Below are 19,141 nucleotides of genomic sequence, written 5' to 3'. Positions count from 1 at the left end.
TGATTGCCACAAAGTAAGTACTCAGTAAATGTTAACATTTATTAGAGAACAGAAAGTGCCATGAAAAACAGTGTCTGTGTCTTTGGACATGCCAGTTTACCTTCCCTGCTCTTCATCTTCATATGAAAATTTTCCTTGTCTAGATCTAGCAAACAAAAATCCAGGGTGCCCAGTTAAATTTGAATTTTGGATAAACAACAAATATATTTTAGTCTAAGTATGTCCCATGCAATATATGGGACATACTTAGACTAAAAAATATTTGTTGTTTATCTGAAATGCATATTTAACTGGGCATCTTATAATTTGCCTGGTGAACCTACCTTGACTCAAATTCTGCTTCCTACATGAAGTCAATTCTGATAATAGTAATAGCTAATATTTATTGAGAGTTTTCCCAGTACCAGGCACTTTGCTAGATACTTTACATCATACCTGATTCCATCCCTCCATTAAAAGCCATCCCTTATCCTTCCATACTTCTTTAGACCAGGTACCACTCATGGCATTTACCATTATAGGAGTGTTGCCCATCTGCTTCACTAGATCACAGACTTGAGAACTGACACATTTTATTGATCTTTATGTTGTCCCAAAAGGCATGGGCCCTCACTGAGCAAGAAAACATGAGTGTGGAGTTGACCAACTGCCTCCTCAGGCATTGTGGGGATGGGAATCTTGCTATAACTGGATGAAAGCTGCGTACAAAGCAGCACCCTCCTTCACTGCTTGCTTTCTGGAAGGCTCTTTGATCAAGCTCACTCCTGATCTTGCTTTCTTGGATTTCTAGAGGCAGTTGTAAAACTCAGAGAGAACCCTAGAGTCCATTCAGGTTCTGGAAGGTAATGATTCCATGGGGAGTTGAGTGATACTCAACCCACAGTGTCTACTAAACTGGCAAAATGCCAGGCATGCATAGAAACTTGAGGCTTGACCTCTTCAGATGATTTTGTCTGCTCATAGGAAGTTTCCTCTCGGGAAGTGAACACAGTATATGGAAGATGTTTCCAGAGAGTAACCCAGGGGGCTTCAGGTGATTCAGTTGAACATAATCTAATTGAAAGTAAGTTAATGGAAAACAGTTTGAACAGAAAACATTCATTTGACTGACTGCCTCAGCTCTGGTGCCACATCAAGGCATTTCCAAGGTACCACCTTTAGCTGTTTGCCTTGCTGTTCCATGATATACACATGAGGAGACCCAGAAACGGTCACTTTTACTGTTCCTAGAATGTCCCAGTGCCACAAAATTGAAAGTTCCCATGCTATCTCTCCAGTGCCAGAATTCCATAACTAGACACTTTCGTGGGGCTTTCTTTTGGCTCAACACTGTAGGATGAAGCACTGACCAGCTGGGCCCCCTAACCCTATGAGCAAGCTGTATTATAACCTATGGAGAAGCAGGTTTTATTTAGCCAAGAAGCCATGCAAATGAACAGGTGACAAATACTACAATGTGTATCATTTTTTAAAAACACATGATTGCAAGGATACTTTTACAGATATAAAAATGGGGAGAAAAGTCTGAGAAATCTCCAGTTTCTTAAACCACAACCTCTGGGGTGCCTGGGTGGCTCAGCGGCTTCAGCCTCTACCTTCGGTTCAGGTCATGATCTCAGGGTTCTGGGATTGAGTCCCGCATCAGGCTCTCTGCTCAGCAGTGAGCCTGCTTCCTCCTCTCTCTCTGCCTGTCTCTTTGCCTACTTGTGATCTCTCTCTCTGTCAATAAATAAATAAAATCCTTAAAAAAAAAAACTACATCTGTAGAGTATTGTATTTTTCCCAGAGATTATCATAACCTAATTTTTTTTAGCTCTAATGAGAAGGATGTTTCATTTATTTGTCCTTTTGAAATTAATAAAACATTCCACAAATTAAAATTATCTAACAAATTAAAATTATCTGGTTGCTATGCCGTAATATCTGGCAGGACTGAAATGGTATATAATGTATATAAAAAGAACAGAAATTCTATAATTGTAATTATGCAAGATATTTCTGGAAAATATTCATAATGTCTTCCAGCATAGATCTATATGAATCTGTAATTTTGTTATTGTCCTAATAACAAGAAGATAAGGGTGCTTTGACAGGCCATATTTCATCAAAACAATATTAAATGCATAATTAGAAAGTACTAAAATTAATTTCCTAAAATTTGAAATGCCTAAATTCTGAAAATTTAGAGACTTAGGGTATCTTTTGGGGCCTCTGTCTCAGATTTTACAGCAGAGACTAATTTATAAGGGTTTCACTGGGAAACAATGGCAAGGCTACTTAACTTTGTGTATCTGACTTTCTCTGTTGGTCTCCTGTATTTCAAGGGTGTTGCAAAAGTTGGCTTTTAACCAAGCTGTTGACTGTGAAAGGTGAATGAGTTGTTGATGATATATGTAAGAGTAACTAATGGGACATTTACATTCAGAACTCATTAGTACCCTGATGGTTCCAGATGGTTTCCCTGGAAGTTACAGTTCCAGAGAAAAGATGGGAATTTATTTAAACATACAGAAACGATTCTGAGCTGGATTTACAAAACTGAGTGGGGGGCCTTTTCTTGATCTTGTTTGTTTCTGTCACACTGCATTTCTCCTTAATTTTCTTATGCAGGAAAGAAATCTACTTTGTTATAATTGAATGGTCTCCAAATTAATAGCCATTTAATAGAATAATTTTTCGGTAATTTTAAAATCAAATTCTGTAATGTTCCAATAATACATTGATAGTTCTCTCTCTCTCTCTCTCTCTCTGTCCTGATGCATTATTTTCATGGTCTTCTGCTTAAGCACTTTTTTCTTTTCTTTTTTTTTTTTTTAAATAGTCTACATGCCAACATGGGCTCGAACTCAACAACCCCAAGATCAAGAGCTGGATGCTCTACCAACTGAGCTAGCCAGGTGCCTCAACTTCAGCACTTTTAATCAAGTTTCCACTAAGTAGTTCTGAGTATGTGTGTATGTGACATGTGTATATGTGTGTATGTGTTAGAGAAACAGAGAGAGAGGAAGAAACGGGGGAAGAAGGAGAAAGATGAGTTCAGTGAGATCTCTGAGTTTTTCCCACTGCTTTACTTGTCATTTTTCTAACCATGTCATCAATTAAATAATTCATTTTCAAGATAAATTAATTTTTCTTACAATGTGCTTTACTAAATTGATCAAATTGTTTGTTTTGAACATGCATTGAAGTATAAATGTTAGTTTTGAAAAGTAAAACCATTATATAGATGAATAATCAATTGATGTGTTAATATCAACAATGTGGATTCATTCTAACATCATATACCTTAAGGCCATTAAATCTGGCTCTCTTCTCTGCTGGTTTCACTGTGGTTCTATTAAAGATTAGCAAACAAGATATATCAGTTGGTACTAATTTAATAATGGTATATTAAGATCTGGAGAAAGAGCATTTTTAAGTAACAGACTTTTCAGAGCAAAAAATTATATTAAAAGTGTAAGTGAATTTAATTATCAAAATAAAGTTAATTCTTCGTGATTCTTATTGGAAAAATTTTTTAAAGATTTTATTTATTTATTTGACAGACAGAGATCACAAGTAGGCAGAGAGGCAGGCAGAGAGAGAGGAGGAAGCAGGCTCCCTGCTGAGCAGAGAGCCTGATGCGGGGCTCAACCCAGGACCCTGGGATCATGACCCGAGCCGAAGGCAGAGGCTTTAACCCACTGAGCCACCCAGGTGCCCCTCTTATTGGAAAATTTTTTAAAAATTTCTTTCTTTTCTTTTCCTTTTTTTTTTTTTCTTTTTTTTTTTGAGAGATCTGGTGCAAGTGAGGGAGGGGCAGAGGGAGAGAATCTCAAGCAGACTCTCTGCTGAGCATAGAGCCTGAATTAGGGCTCGATCTCATGATCCTGAGTTGAAACCCAGTCAGACACTTAACCAACTGAGTCACCTAGGCGCACCTGGGGCCTCTTTTAAATGGGTCATTCCATAATAAAACCAAGGCAGTTTGAAGAATGCATTTGGGTAAAATTTTGCTTAAGTAAACAAAAATTATTGAGAATAGCAGGAGAGAAGCCCCAATTGGAGGATATATTACAAAATATTTGACCAGTGTACCAGAATATATGTCTTTCAACTATCAGTGTCATGAAAAATGAGGACAGACTAAGAAACTATTACAAAAGTTGACAAAGAAGATGTGGCAACTAAATGTAATATCGTATCCTGGGTAGGATCTTGGAACAGAAAAAAGACATTGGTTTTACACTGGTGAAAGGGAATAAAGTGTGTCGGTGAGGGAACAGTAACTACTAGAGTCAGTTCCTTGGTCTTGACAAATAAACCATGGTGGTATAAGGTATTAGCATGAGAGGAAACTGGGTGACAGGTATAGGGAATTTTTTGTAGTATCTTTATAGCTTCCCTGCCCCCCCCCAAATAAAATAAAAATGTTATTAAAACATACAGGCAAAAAAAAAAAAAACACATACAGGCAAAAATTATTAAAGTTTTAAAATTATATTGCCAAACTTAACTGATATTGGTTTCAGATCTCATGCAGCAATGCCAATCTTAACAGCAAAAAAAACAATTTCTTTTTGTTTTTATTTCCAAAGCAGTTTCATATGTTTTCTCATTTGACTCTTACCACAGCTTTGTGATGTAAGGAAAGCAAATTGGAAGGAAAACATTGTCAGTCCAAGGTCTAATCTTAAAGTTAGGTCAGATTTTTTAAAGTCACACTTTAACTATTTGCCCCCGAGCATTTGAAAGAGGCCACTTTCATCACAGAGTGGAATCTGTCCTACTGTGTTTATTTAGGGGAAGTCAGCATTTAGATTTATTTAGGGAGGTTTCTCGTCTTCCTGCGGTCGTTTTGTGCGTTTGAAGTTGCCAGGAAAGGAAAATCTGGCTAAGGACCTAGGAAATGAGAGTGAGGGCCAAAAAAACTGGATTTTGGATTTGGGAAACACATTTTTGACCCAGTTGTATACCCGATTAAATGTCATGATCCTGAATTTATCTTGTTTGTACCTTCAGATATTTGCCAATTAAAGAGAAATAAGCAAGAGCTTGAAATCATGACAGCTAGCCTTCCCAAAAGTCTTTCAAACCTGATACGGAGGAGTGTTCCACAAGTCAGTGGTCAAGCCTAGTATCAGTACTTGTAAGGTGCCATGACTACAGGGCCATTTGGAACAAATCTTACGTTTATCACTATCTTTAGTTTCTTTGTTTTCCTTCTTAAAGGAAAAATATTAATTGTCTTCTGGTATATAGACCATTGTTGGAGAGTGATTATGATTTTTGTACACGTTTATGAGATCGATTATATCTGATAATTCCTCTGTCCTAGAATATCTTGTGAAATCTCTCTCTCAAGAACCAATATCAAGGGTCACCTGGCTGGCTCAGTTGGAAGAGCATGCAACTCTTGATCTTGGGGATTTAAGTTCAAGCCCTATGTTGGGTGTAGAGATTACTTAACAATAAAATCTTTAAAAAAAAGAGAGAGAGAAAGAAAACAAAAGAACCAATATCAGGATTATCTTCTCTAATCACAATGCAATAAATTTAGATACTAATTAAAAATAGTTTTAAAAATCATAAGCTTTGAACTAATATCCATTTTCTTTTTTTAAAGTAATATTCACTTTCTAACCCTTGGACTCAAAAGAAAATCAAGGAAGTTATAACGTACTCAGATTGTGGGCAGATCTTAACACAGTGTTGAATGAAAAAAGTAGTAAGTACATTGAAGACCTTAGCAATGTTTCTCAAACTATTTGTGGTAAAGAACCACTTTTGTTAAATTTCTAAACAATTATAGACCTATAGATCATAAAATAAAATAGAAATAATCACTAGAAAAGTGAAATTAAAAAAAATAAGGATGTATCAAATGTAGGCCCTAATATTTATTATTAGATTCTGAAGACATAAAATTACATTTCAATGAATATAATTAAAAAAAAATATAGGAAAAAATGTTTCTACATGCTAATCCTCAATTTTTCTACCTATCTTAACACAGACCAGTAACAAAGATTTTGGGAACCGGCCAGATAATACTCATTTATAATACAATGACTTTTATATTACTTAAAAATACATAACACAATAGATCAATTTATGATTTATAAGAATGCATACAAATAAACACATCAAATCTTTTGAAATGATTTTTATTAAGGAGATAGAAAGAAGAAAAGGAAATTTCAATAAAAAAGAATCAATCACTCAAGAGAGTAACCCAGCACAAATGAATGAGAATGGTGTTACGAGGATTATGATTAACTCAACCTCTGCCTCTGAGGGAGACACACATGCACAACACACACACACACACACACAGAGATGTATAAAACGTCTTTTTCATATTCTTAGTCTCTTTATTAACAACTTGTTATTATCCATCTACTTTATCTCCTTTTACTGTCTTTAACTCTTTTTCTGCACTCTTTTGGAGCTACATCAAAATGTTAAGAAATCACCAGGAAGGGGCATCTGAGGGGCCAGTTGATGGTTAAGCATCTGCCTTTGGCTCGGGTCCAGATCCCAGAGTCCTAGTATGGAGCCCTGTGTTGGGGTGAGGGGTCCCCTGCTCTAGGGGGAGCCTGCTTCTCCCTCGACCTCTGCCCCTCTCCCCACTTGTGCTGCCTCTCTCTCCTTCTCTCTCTCTCCCTCTTTCTCCCTCTCAAATAAATAAGATCTTTAAAAAAGAAATTATCAGGGAAGTATATTTTCTCCAGGGTTAAGTGTGTACTTTGTTTTTCACGCTTATCAACTGAATAAACCAAAGATATCAACCATAAATACCTTGGCTAGTTTACATTGGTTAGAGTGAGTCAAAAAATTTTAAATTAACTTCAAATTTAATATGTACTCATTATAGCAAATCAAACAATACAGAGGTATATAAAGAAAAGTCAGACGCTCCTCTCTGCCAGTCAGTCTCCCTCTAGCAATCAATGCTGAATTATCCAACATGTAGACCAAATATGTAATCAGGACACTCATAAAAACAGGAAGCTCCAAAATGTTTTTGAAAGAAATTTTGTAATTGATATTTTAGAAGAAGTGCTGGACAAGTGATCATGGGAAAAATCAGCAATTTTTGGATTTCTTTATATTAATTTTGTGGTTTAGTATTAAATTTTACATTAGATTTGTTGGGCAAAATCAATGTGTACAAAGAATGTATACATGTCAAGATTGCATTTTGCTCAAAATGTATATTCATAGATACTTTTTACATAATTATCACTGTAGAGTTGTTTTTCATCCTAAAATTTTACTTATTATTTTCTAAATGTTTCCATGTTCATATAGAGATATTTTACTCATTAGGTAATCACTGCATTCGATTCTGTTGTACTAATCATCTTGTTTGTCCATTCTTCCACTGTTATACATTTTCTAAACTTTTCACTTATTAGACATATGGTTATCTAGATTTCTGTACATAGATGTTTTCTTTTTCAAATATAATTTTCTTGGGATAAATCACTGAAGTGATATTATCACCAAAAAAAGTTGTGAATACTAATATAACTCTTCTTACTTGACCAGATTGCTCACCCAGAGGATTTTATAGATTCACAAAGGGAGACTGTGTGCATTCTGAGTTTAAAAATGGTTTGAAGTATGACGAGATGGGAGCAGGCAAGGTTGAAGGCAACGTGGATGACAGGAAGGAGATGACCGCCATTATCCTGACAGGAGATGCTGTATGTCCCCCCCAAAATGGTGGCAGTGGATATTAGAGAAGGAGAAGAATATAATAAATATTTAGCAGCTGGGTTTGGCAGGCCTGATGATATGGGGAAGGAAGAATAAGGAAGACTGGAGGATGAGGGGCTAGGTTGTTTGGAACATGAGAACTGGATAGATATTTCTATCCAGTTTGGGAGGAAGGAGGAAGGTGGATAGTACTATGTACAACATCCCCACTAACCAGCATGGTGGTTAGTACAATGAAGGCCTTCAGTAAGTGTTAGTTGAATGAATGCTCCATGCATATATAAATGAATGAGTGTTACACACAGTGAATCAGTGTTCATCTCAGGCCCTCACAGGTATTTGGTTGTATACCTAGAAGTTGATTTAATGCTTTTAACTCTTTATTAGGGTATTTTAAAATCAGGACTCAAGACAACAAGGAGGTGAGAGAATTTAAAACTGTGGAAAGGAAGATAATCCTTAGGGAATACATTTAGTATGGGGAAAAAAAAAAAAACACAAAACCTGTGGAGAGGAAGATAATCCAAAGCCAAAACTGAGGACTATAAAACAACGAGATCCTCCTCTCATGAAATCAGTCAGTTACTTTACATGGTTCACTTTCTGCCAACTACATAGACTTTGCTATTCCTTACAGAAAGTTGACAATTCCTTTCTCTGGCTGCTCAGATCTCAATATCCCTGGATTCAGAATAAGTTATGGTTTCGTTCCACTCACTTCATTAGTTACCAGTGAGAGACAGAACAGATCGTTCCCTAAAGTTTACTGTTCTGAATTGTGTGTGATCCTCTCAGAATGCCCACATCTGACTACAGGGGTCTGGAGCTAAAAGGTTTTTCTGACAGAATCCTCAGACAACCTTCTAGGTCCAGTTTTACTTTGGGTACCATGAACCTTGGTTATGTGATTGTGTCTTGTGTTTATGTTCTTATACCAAATTTTGTCTCTAAGGCCTAAATTGTATTCTCCTGTATTTGTCTTATACTCCCGGAAGACAAAGGCCATGATTTCCATTTTCTTCATAACTCCCCAGAGTCAAGAATAAGGTTCATCATAAACTAAAACCCAGCAACTACTGATGATTGCCCAACTGGAATTACTGATTTGAAGGAAAATGATGGTTTTTAATGATCAATAAAACATACCATGTTTCTAGTTTTAGGAAACAAAATGTTTATTGAAATGGAATGTAGATAAATTATCACCAGCATAAAACTGTTAGTGAAGTTTTCAATATGGGTTCTTTTTACTCTTAAAATGAAGTGAGGCTTTGTAAGTCCATTGTCCCAAAGGAAAAATACTATATTTCTCTGTTCAGATAAAGTCCTTTAAAAAAAGATCACTTTTGAAATGGTCTTTTAGATGTCTCCAGCCTATGACCAAAACAAAAATAAAAAGATATAATTCTTTCTGCTTAAAAAGAAGAATTAAACATGAGTGATATGGGGGCAATAAACATGGAAAGAATACTTGGACATTTGAAATGCTAGAATTTACTCTGATTTTATTAGTATAAACTAAAATATATAAGAAATAATACAAACAAATCTCCAAGACAAAATGACATGTTAATGAAATGCAAAATATGGCAACAGTTTTATTATTATATATTTAAGAAATAAGCTAAAATGTTATCTTCTTAAATAAATTTTAAACAACTCTGAGTTCAGTTATTTGGGAATATAATCCAAAGTGAGTTTTAGTTTCCATCTAAAGCTAAATACTCTTAATAAAAAACTTAAAATTAATAAATATAGTAAGAGTAAATAAAACTTTCAGAAAAGTTTCTGAAACTTTGTGGACTAACAGAAATTAACAGTTTAATTCTCAGGGTAAAGTGATTTAGTCATATTCTATTTCAACATGGTGTTCTGGTCCAACCTGTTTGGATCCCCCTAGGTGGTGCTGCTGTCCTTCTCCAATGGCTAATCTGTTGAATGGGATTATCTTCATGGTGGTTTTCTTCATGGAATACCATCGGGATTGCCAAGTAGCCCAAATAATGCCATTATCATAACCATTAGGAGTAGATGATTTTGAGTAAGTGCCACCTAAAACAAATTGTAGATATACATATAATTGCTATTGAATTTCCTTGCCTCAGAAAGTTTATAAAGTATGGCTTATTAAAAAATACGCTGTCACTTACATCAAATTTATAGTTACCTACTATCTGAAAAACCCCTAATGATTCCTAAAATCGTGATTTACAATTGAAATACATTTATTACGAATCAACCTCTTATATCTATATTGTACTTCGTGGTCACATCCATACTAAATGTATTCCCTAATAACAGGGCTAGAACCCCAAATTGCCCCAATCAGTCTCTCTTCCTGAGCTTAGCCATCCTGGAATCAACTATTATGGACCATCTTTCCACAAGCAAGTTAGAATGGCAGAAGTCACAATTGCTGACCAGATGACCTCAAGTCATCTAAAAACACAATCTCACTGAAAAGTATTAGGACTTTAGAAAACAGTTCTGGAAAGTTACTTTACATCTCCATTATACAGTGAAGACCACATTGATTTGCCTTCTTCTTGTCCTTGGGCATCACATCTTATGTAATTTTGTAAAGGATTGTCTGAGTCCAATACTGGAGTGTACCACAGCCTATCAACAATGCTATTCTGAGTCATGTGGATCAAACGCCTACCCTGAGAGTGTCTTTTAATTACATGGTCTGTAGGTGCAAAAATATGTTAGGTTTCCTTAAAAAAAAAAAAAAAAGAATGCTGTGAAAATAAAAGGTAAATTTAAATAACTTTTAAGAGGATTATGAATCATCTTTTGGCTAGCACAGTACACTGAGGAGGTAAGATTGCTTATCTTAATGGATCTTTCAGAATCAGTAGAGCTTCCCCAACACACAACTGTTGGGTAGTAATAATCGTTTGTCATTAAGTTTAGAGTTTGGAAATATTCTTGCCTTGGCGCAAACTACAGTTTGTTACCCCCATTCTAAAATAAGTGCCTACACTTTTCAGGCTGGACTCCTTTTCTTTCAGGCTTCCATGGAATCATGCCCTTATCATTACTTCCCTGCTCTTAACTGTGTTCCTTCAGACACCTGCTCACTGCCCGCTGGTTATATCTATCACATAGCTCATGGGAAGATGCACCAGGCTTGGTGTTAACAAGCACAAATATGATAATGTTAGTCCACACAGATCACACATATGTCTAGACATCTAGAAGAGATATCGTAACCCAACGTGGTAGATCTCTTCTAGAGAGGTCAATTTCTGCGGAAGTTTAGAATTATCCAATTTTGGTTTAAAGTGAAAAACTATGTAGTAAGCCCCCAACTTTTTCACTAATTATTTCTCACTTTCTAATATTATTTTTTACCTTTTATAAAGATACAGACTATTTACTAATTCACATATGTAAGGAAGAAAGCCATACCTTGGTAATAAACTCCGTTGAGGTGGCCAGCATGACACTTGTTCATCCACCAACCAGATCCGTCTTGTTCGGCACAGTTTCCTTCGTACTTATCATTATCGTTGTCCCAAGTACTGAACTGCATGCCATTGTGGGATGTGAAAAATTTATCACTAGGGTCATCGCCAAAATCATAGCCATCAAAGGCATCTCCAGCATCTCCACCAATAAAGTAAGCATATGTCAGGCGGTATTTGTCAGCTTCAGGTCCCACTTTGAACATGGCATAGTCTGCAGTACTATAAAGAAGAGAATAGAGACATCGTATCTTGACCCTCATTAGGGATCTCAGAAGTTCCCTTTTCCATAGGAAAATTGTTTGGAAGTTTTAACTTTGTTTCTTAAGTCTGAAATGTGCTCACTGAATCAAATCTTATGCAAATCTGGCAAAAGGTGATGGATGTGTGAACCAGTTCAGAGCTCATCAACACCACAATCAGGGGTGCCTGGGTAGCTCAGTGGGTTAAAGCCTCTGCCTTTGGTTCAGGTCATGATCCCAGGGTCCTGGGATCGAACCCCACATCAGGCTCTCTGCTTAGTAGGGAGCCTGGTTCCTTCTCTATATGCCTGCTCTCTGCCTGCTTGTGACCTCTGTCTGTCAAATAAATAAATAAAATCTTTAAAAAAATCTCAAAAACAAACAAACAAACAAACAAAAATACCACAATCGGTATAGAAGCGTCTAGAAGAATTGGTCTAGAAGTTTTCAGGGCATCCCAGTGAAAATTAAGAACATTAGCCTATACCTTTTGCCTATAGAATCCTAATATCAAATCCAGGTGTGTGGATGAATCTGACTGTCTTGTATTTTCCACCTTTCCCTAAGCATTTAGCATTGCACGCAGTTATCATAAACCACAGCAAAGGGCGCTGAGTGATCATTAATTAATGCACCAAACTTGAAGGAGCTGCAGCTGTGTTAGCCTCTCGTGGTACATTGAAGGATGAGGTCTGAAAGGGATTTTTCTTTCCCAAACCAGTGTGATAGTGACAAGAAAGAGGGCTTCCTACAGCATCACACTGAAGAAATGGTCCCTGTGTAGCCCACAAAATATAAGCTGTAGGATCAGAGAGCGATTCTTTCCTGGGAAAAGTTGTGAGTAAAGGCCAGAATTCTATGGAGTGCAGGAAAGAATGGGCTTTGGTGTATGAATGGAAATTTTCAGAAAATATTTTGCTTCCTCCCTAATCTCCAGTACTTGGAAATTGGAAGGTGTACTCATAGAGGAAGATCTGCTGTCTATGGAACTTCCTGATTTAAAAAAAAATTCAAAATACAAGTTTGGAGACAATATATTTCATTATTTCATAAATATATCAAAATTATTAAATTTTTTTCCTGCATTTTAATGAAGAATTCTATGCTCAAATCTCCCAGGTTACTATGAGCATAGAGGGGACTTTATCTCACCAAAGGAACTAGCTGATTTAATTTTAGGGTAGCTCATTGGACTGACTGAATGAACTGTCATTAAAACACCAGGAAATTAGAAAAGTCTGGATTCACTTTTCAACCAGAATACCATTAAAAGGATACCATTTAAACTCAACTACCTGAGTTTAAATCCAAGTTTTACCATTTACCAGCAACGTGACCTTGGGAAGGCTAATCTCTTAAATGAGATTAATAATAGTACCTTCCTCATGAAATAGTTACTGGATTAGATTAAGTTATAATTTCATGCTCAATGCCTGGTACTTATTAAGTTCTCAGTAAATATTAGCTATTATTCTGTATGTTTCCAGGGTAAGTAGATTACACCAAAACATTCTCCATCCTGGATGGGGACTATCTCTTTGAATTGCCCAAGATCCAAACTGACTCCTGGGGAAAACGGTTGGATGTGCTCTTGCATTTGTCAGACTGTCTTTCTCTCGGCCTATTGAACACTGGAAAGTGCACATTCCAGACAGCGTTTACAACAAAAAAAGCAAGTCCTTTCTAAATAGTACCTGGTTCTGCCATCCCAGTCCTCCAACTGTATTCTTAATGCGTATGGTATGACCGACTGTGTGCTTATCAAATGAATCTTCTCATTTCCCAGCCAAAATTCTGTGTTTCCAGTCGGAGACAGATGTCCAAATCCTTCTTTGTATTGAATCCAATTTTTCTTGAAATCCAGACTGCCATCAAGCCTCTAAGTACACAATCGCATGGACAAAAGGAGAGAGTGGATTATCAGTGCACATAAAGAAGATGCTATAAATACCGTTTTGAAATCCGGACAGTATGATTCCACTATTTACTAAGTGAACTTGGGCAAGTTGCCTTAGTTTCCTCATCAGTAAAATTAAAGAATAATGGTGACTATTTCTTATTGTTGCAGGATTACACCAGAGAATTAAGAGAAATACTGGAAGGAGTGTCTGGTACATAGAAAATTCTAAATCAGTGGTAGTTTTAAAAAGGCACTTAGAGGAACCCCAACTTGGTATTGCTGATTTTTTTACTGATGGTGCAAAGGTCAGCCCATTGCTCCATCTGTGTATGTGGAACAGGACTTCTGTCACTCACTCTCTCTGAGCGCCCCCTGCAGGATTAGTTGTAACAGTGATCAAAGATCAACATGGTTAGAGGATCTGCAATGGGTGTCTGGCTCTGGCAGAGGCAAGAGGACGCTTGTCTTGGAATAGCCCAACTGTATCCTCTCAGGGACTTTATTTTCTTGTGATGGGCAACCTTAGATCTTGAGCTAACTGATGCAAGAGGTCTCTTTTGTTTCTTTGTCATTCTGCTACTGTGATGATGTGCTCTCATGAATCTACAACATCAGTGCCAATACACTATTGAGTCAAAAGCACAGACTGGAACCAGACTGCCTGGATTCCAGTCCTAACTGTGTTACTTATTATGTGAACTTGGGCAAGTTGTTGACCCTCTTGTGACTAAGTTTCCTCCTCTCTAGAGGTAATGATTGTACCTCATTGGAAAGTGGAGACATTGTGAGAACTAATTGAGTTCATGTTCACAAGGTGCTTGCAAAAGTATCTGGCATATGGCAGATGTTGATCTGAGTGTTATTATATATGCACGGGGAGTGGGGAATACCTTCTGCAGCACTGTCCATCCATTTCCAGATCCATCAATTTCACAGTAGACTAAGAACTGCTGGTTAGCTTTCAGAGGTTTGATAAAGTAAAGCCCACTCTCCTTGGCTCCCTTATTGGCAATGTCTTGACAATCTGAAGAAGGCAGAGAAGGAGGAGACGAAGGAGAAGGAGAAGAATGTTTTACTGTGCTTTGAAATCCCTGTTAGACTGTTCCAGTCTTCACGATGAGCTTTTCACAGTGTTGCAAACTATTCACGTCCCCCAAAAACATTCTCTTACCTCTCACATCATCATTCCTTTCAAACTAGTTTTAGCTGCTCAAGAAAATTCTAAGCAAGTGAGCACTTTAGACTTACTGGGTAACCATTTTCCAAATTATTCCTGTATATTCCTATTAACACTTTCCAGATTAGTCCTATACATTCCTATACATCCTCCTCTGCTTTGTATATTTGCTGTGATAAGAATCATCCCAATATAAATGTTTTACTTACCTTTCCCAGTTGTATCATGTATTTGTACTGTGTCTCTGCAAGGTTCCTGACACTTTGCTTCAAGCTGGGCTACCTTCTGTTTCAGGTTATTGATCTTTTGGTTATTTGAATTATATATTTCCTGTAAAAATCTACAAACAGAAAAATAAGATAAGGGAGTTATTCCTTTCAGAGCAGTAATTCTGTATTTTCTTTATTCAAAATACTTTATGTTCTCAAGAAGTACTTCCCGATAAATTCATTCTTGGAAAAATTATAAAATTATGTTACTGAATTGAAGCTCTAAGCTTTGGGGGTAAGAAAATAAGCAAGTCCTTGTCAGTGAACGATGTCATCTTAAGAAATCATCCTGATTTTTTTTTTTTTTTTTAAAGTAGACTCCACGCCCAGCATGGAGCCCAACATGGAGTTTGAACTCACGATCGTGAGATCAAGGTCTGAACAGAGATCAAGAGTGGGCTGCTTAACCAACTCAGGTGCCGTGGTCATCCAGGTTTTTAACTCTCCTGCAAAAAGGGTAGCAGAGAACAACCTACTGAGTGAGGAACCTGGTTAATAGGAAGACCACCTGGTATTTCTTAGAACAGAACATTCATAGGGAAGGAAAGTTTCTGCTCAGTAACTCACAGGGGCCGAAGCTGTTCCTTCTCACTGAGGATCTACTGAGGGTCGATTTATGGACTTCAGTCTGTGACTTACATGGGACACATATCTGGGGCATTATTTTACATAAAATAGAAAAGACACTTTCTCTTTTTTTTAAATGTTTCCATTTACATAGCTTTGGAAAGAGTCTGAGGGAAGTACAAATCTGCTTTTATGATTTCTCACAGAGTTGCCTGTACATACTCAGAAATGACAGAAAACTACTTATAACGCACGGACTGTTGTATCTTTCTTTGAAGTAAAGAAGGACAGACAAACTATTTGACCACTTTTTTCTCTCCCAACCCTTAAAAAGTTTCTGCACAATAGTGTCCTTGAACTTCAATGCCGGACAATAATAATGCAAATTATAGTGCTAATAATAACCACAAAACTAATGGCCTCTGATACCAATGAGAAGCTAGATCCCTTCTGGGTCACTTCAGCCACCATTTAACTCTATTTCCTATGCTACTTTGAGAACAACCGAGGGGGGTAAAATTGAGTAAGAAACTAAACTGTATCTGAGACCCTATGCTCAGAAAGTCTGTGAGTCCTAGGAAGTTATTAACAGAGACATTTTACTTTTAAATGAAGAGAAGAGAATACACGACTGCAGGTTCAATGTGCCATGATTGACACTTGCCTTACAATGTTTGTTACGCTTGGTTTCTTAAAACAGGTTTTTTGCTGCTCTGCCTCCAGTGTAATATAGGATTGTAGCCAAGATCCTCCCTCTACCTCTGCTTACTAATTTCCCTGCCACTTATTTGTTGGCATTTTTAGTAAAAAAAAATTCATTTTCAACAACCAAATTCCCATCAGTTTAAATTTATGTTGTAAATCTGAGATGGGTGATGGTTGACCATTTTGATAATTCTGGTCAGAACAGCATTTGGAGACATATAGAACACATTTCTCCCATATGATCACTAAAAATCAGTTATAACCCAGTGCAGTTCATAGTGCACTAAAAACTCCCACTTCTACTGTGTTCAGGATGGTTAGGCACAATGCCAGTTGGATTTCATAAGCGGGGAAAAATAAAAAGGTTAATTCCACTGAAGCTTGGAATATTGAATAACAACTAAGCCCACTATGGAGATTAAATGAAAACAAAAATGCTTACCGAATATTTGATTCGTGTGATCCAACCAATGCCTCGTATTTTATAATTTCTTCCATCATTTTCTTGGACTCCTTAGTGGCACTCACAATCCTGTCTGTAACATGGGATCAGAGACAGAAGAAGATGTAAGCAAATGGAAGCACTGATACGCAGCAAAAGAACAGCACAAAGCATTGTCTCAGCTGTATTTTGTTTCTCACTTGGCTTTGGTGGTTCATTGGGATTATAGGTGACTTGAATTGACTTGATCAGTTCTTTGGCTTCTGCTGTTTTGTTTTCAATTCCTGCAAAGTGGTCTTCCAAACTCCGTAGATCATTGTCTACACCGGTTTGGTAAGTGGACAGGAAATCTGCAATTCCACAGGTAGTTGGGCAATAACTACCCTGAGAATACAACAAGAGAGTGATTAGAAATCTTGATTTTAAAAGAAGTTAGCATAAAGTCTACTAATAAAAACAGGTAAAACCTAGATGATGTTTTTTAAATAAAAAGTTTAAAATGCCCAATGATACTTATGAGAGAATCCCTTCTCTCCCTCTTACCCTCCCCACTTCACACACAGTGAGAAACATGAAAACTACTTACAAATCTTTCATCTAAGATGCAGCAGTTGTCTCTGGTAGCAACGTACTGGAGGAGAAAAACAAAGAGATGTCACTAGTGTAGCACAGCTTTTCTTACTTTTCAGCTGTCCGCGTAACACAACCATGTTCTGGAAACAGCGCACTTACTGCCAGGCATGTCGCGGGGAGCAGTACAAGAGAATAAAAGTAGAGAATTAAACCCTGGGGGTTCAAGGACCAAGTCATGGTGTCTGGGTGCCCGGTGCTCCGAGCCCTGTCCTGTCAGCGCTGTGGCCTCTGGGGTTCTCTTGTCCCTTTATGTAAGCTCCAAGGATGGCCAGCACAGCCAGTGGCTGGGGCTGATCACGGGGCTGTCTTTCCGGCAAGGCGGGGAGGTCTTTCCCGTCTTTTTCCTCATCCTGGCTCCCACCCCACGCTCAGTCAGGTTCGCAGCTTTGGCACACAGGGCGTAAACTCCTCCTTTTTGGCTCAGCTCAAACTTTCTCCCCTGAAGCACACATTCACCTGCAAAGATTGGTGAAGCCTTAGCTCTTGCTGGGCGAGGGGAGGGGTGAGGGGGCTGGCTGCCTGTTGCAACCTCTTCCAGTAGGTGCTGAGAGCAAACACAGAGGGCTGACCTCGAGGAGAACAAACCCGCCCCAACCTGAAGAGGAAGCCTGGTACCATGATCTAACTCAGGGCAAGTCCTTTCTTGGCCAAGGGAGGAGGTGATAAACCTATTTTTAACCTGTGGTTGTGGCAGAAGGAGACTGCCTGCCTGGTGGAAGCAGCAGGTCCCAATTGGGCAATATTCCCAAGAATGAATGAGTGACTTGGGAATATATTCCTGCCCCTCTGTGTTTACCATTTACTTTGTTTTTGTTTTGTTGTTTTTGTTGTTTCAGTTGCGATGTAATTGATAGATAACATTACATTCATTTCAGGGGGACAACTTGCTGATTTGACATTTGTATATATTGCAAAATGATCACCATTATAAGTCTAGTTAATATTCGCACTAGTTACAAAATACTCCCCCCCCACACCTTGAATGGAGAGTTTTCAAAATCTACTCTCTCAGCCACTTTCAAATATGCAGTGCAGGGTTATTTCACCATGGTATATCACCATGCAGTGCATTATATCCCCAGGACGTGTTTTATAACTGGAAGTTTGTACCTTTTGACCAGCTTCCCCCGTCCACTGACCACCAACCCGGGCTCTCCATTTTGTGGGGGGCGGTGAAGCTCTGCTCTTCCCTTTGCTGGAAGAACTAGCTGGTGCGGCGTCACATCTGCCACAGAGGGAAACGGGAACCTACTCTGTTTCCCCCCGAGGATCCATCTTATTCCCTCAGAGGAAAAGCTGGATATAGGGGTTAGGAAATGCCACATCCCGTACATGTGACTAGAAGCATAGCTGGAGGAAAAGGGCAAAATGAGGTATTAAGGAGGGCTGTCCCTTTTTGCCTGCCCCTAGAGTTTCCTTGTATATTGGGAAAACATGTTTATCTTCCTCTCCTATCCCTCCTTTGGCCCTCTGAAACCAAGCTAACTGCAAGTTTTAATTAAATATATTAATGGGAGAAATACATCTAGATTAGAAGAAATACTAACACTTCGCTGTTTAATCCTTACAAAGAAGTTTTCATTTTGACTTAAAACAGAGACCAGTGTTCCTACTTGGTAAATAATCCATAATCATCATAACAAAGTGAATATAACAAAATCAAGTGTGTTGCCTTTTCTTTCCCTCTCAATGGCTGTCCTCTCTCTGGCTTACAGGTAATTGCCAATCACATCACCATACCCCCAGCCCATCCTCTTCACCCTCCTTATCTACTCATCTATTTAGTTGTCAAAACTTGCTACTAAAATTCTTTTCCACTGTCACTGCTACTTTCTTCCCACTTTCATTTTCATGGTCAACACCCTAGAGGAGGCCTCCTTAATTCTTGTCTACACTGCTTGTGTAGAATGCTTGTTCACTGACTCTCCTTCCAACATTCCAGTTACTTCTGGTTCCAAACCATTCATCACACTGTTGACAGATGCCTCTTCCTATAAATGTAGCTCAGATCCTGACATTCACCTGCTCAAAT

At 37.9% G+C, this 19,141-nt stretch overlaps 1 protein-coding gene across 2 annotated transcripts; it reads right to left on the bottom strand.

Annotated features, from left to right (window-relative positions):
• Positions 1-8,860: 8,860 nt before the first annotated feature.
• Positions 8,861-17,384, bottom strand: FGG (fibrinogen gamma chain). 2 transcript variants are annotated; one of them, XM_032332734.1, is made up of 10 exons: positions 17,209-17,383; positions 17,063-17,107; positions 16,677-16,860; positions 16,477-16,570; positions 14,703-14,833; positions 14,207-14,340; positions 13,111-13,295; positions 11,119-11,396; positions 9,587-9,756; positions 8,861-9,078 (listed from the first exon to the last, which is right to left on the bottom strand). In XM_032332734.1, exons 1-10 carry the CDS (start codon positions 17,284-17,286, stop codon positions 9,064-9,066), a joined length of 1,314 nt encoding a protein of 437 aa, XP_032188625.1. In that variant the 5' UTR covers positions 17,287-17,383; the 3' UTR covers positions 8,861-9,063. The 2 variants fall into 2 exon arrangements, with proteins under 2 accessions (XP_032188625.1, XP_032188624.1); XM_032332733.1 differs by lacking the exon at positions 8,861-9,078 and having other exon boundaries at positions 9,193-9,756; positions 17,209-17,384.
• Between the last annotated feature and the right edge of the window lie 1,757 nt (positions 17,385-19,141).

Source organism: Mustela erminea, chromosome 2 (genome assembly GCF_009829155.1).
Source record: "Mustela erminea isolate mMusErm1 chromosome 2, mMusErm1.Pri, whole genome shotgun sequence".
Lineage (NCBI taxonomy): Eukaryota > Metazoa > Chordata > Mammalia > Carnivora > Mustelidae > Mustela > Mustela erminea.
Note: the sequence above shows the minus strand (reverse complement) of the source record. Positions and strands in the feature narration are given on the sequence as shown.

Coding starts and splice junctions, on each gene's coding strand:
- FGG (XM_032332733.1), bottom strand. CDS start 17,286: ATGACTTGGTCCTTGAACCCCCAGGGTTTAATTCTCTACTTTTATTCT. Junction 16,861..17,062: donor GCATCTTAGATGAAAGATTT/GTAAGTAGTTTT, acceptor TTGTATTCTCAG/GGTAGTTATTGCCCAACTAC. Junction 14,341..14,702: donor ACATGATACAACTGGGAAAG/GTAAGTAAAACA, acceptor TGCCTTCTTCAG/ATTGTCAAGACATTGCCAAT.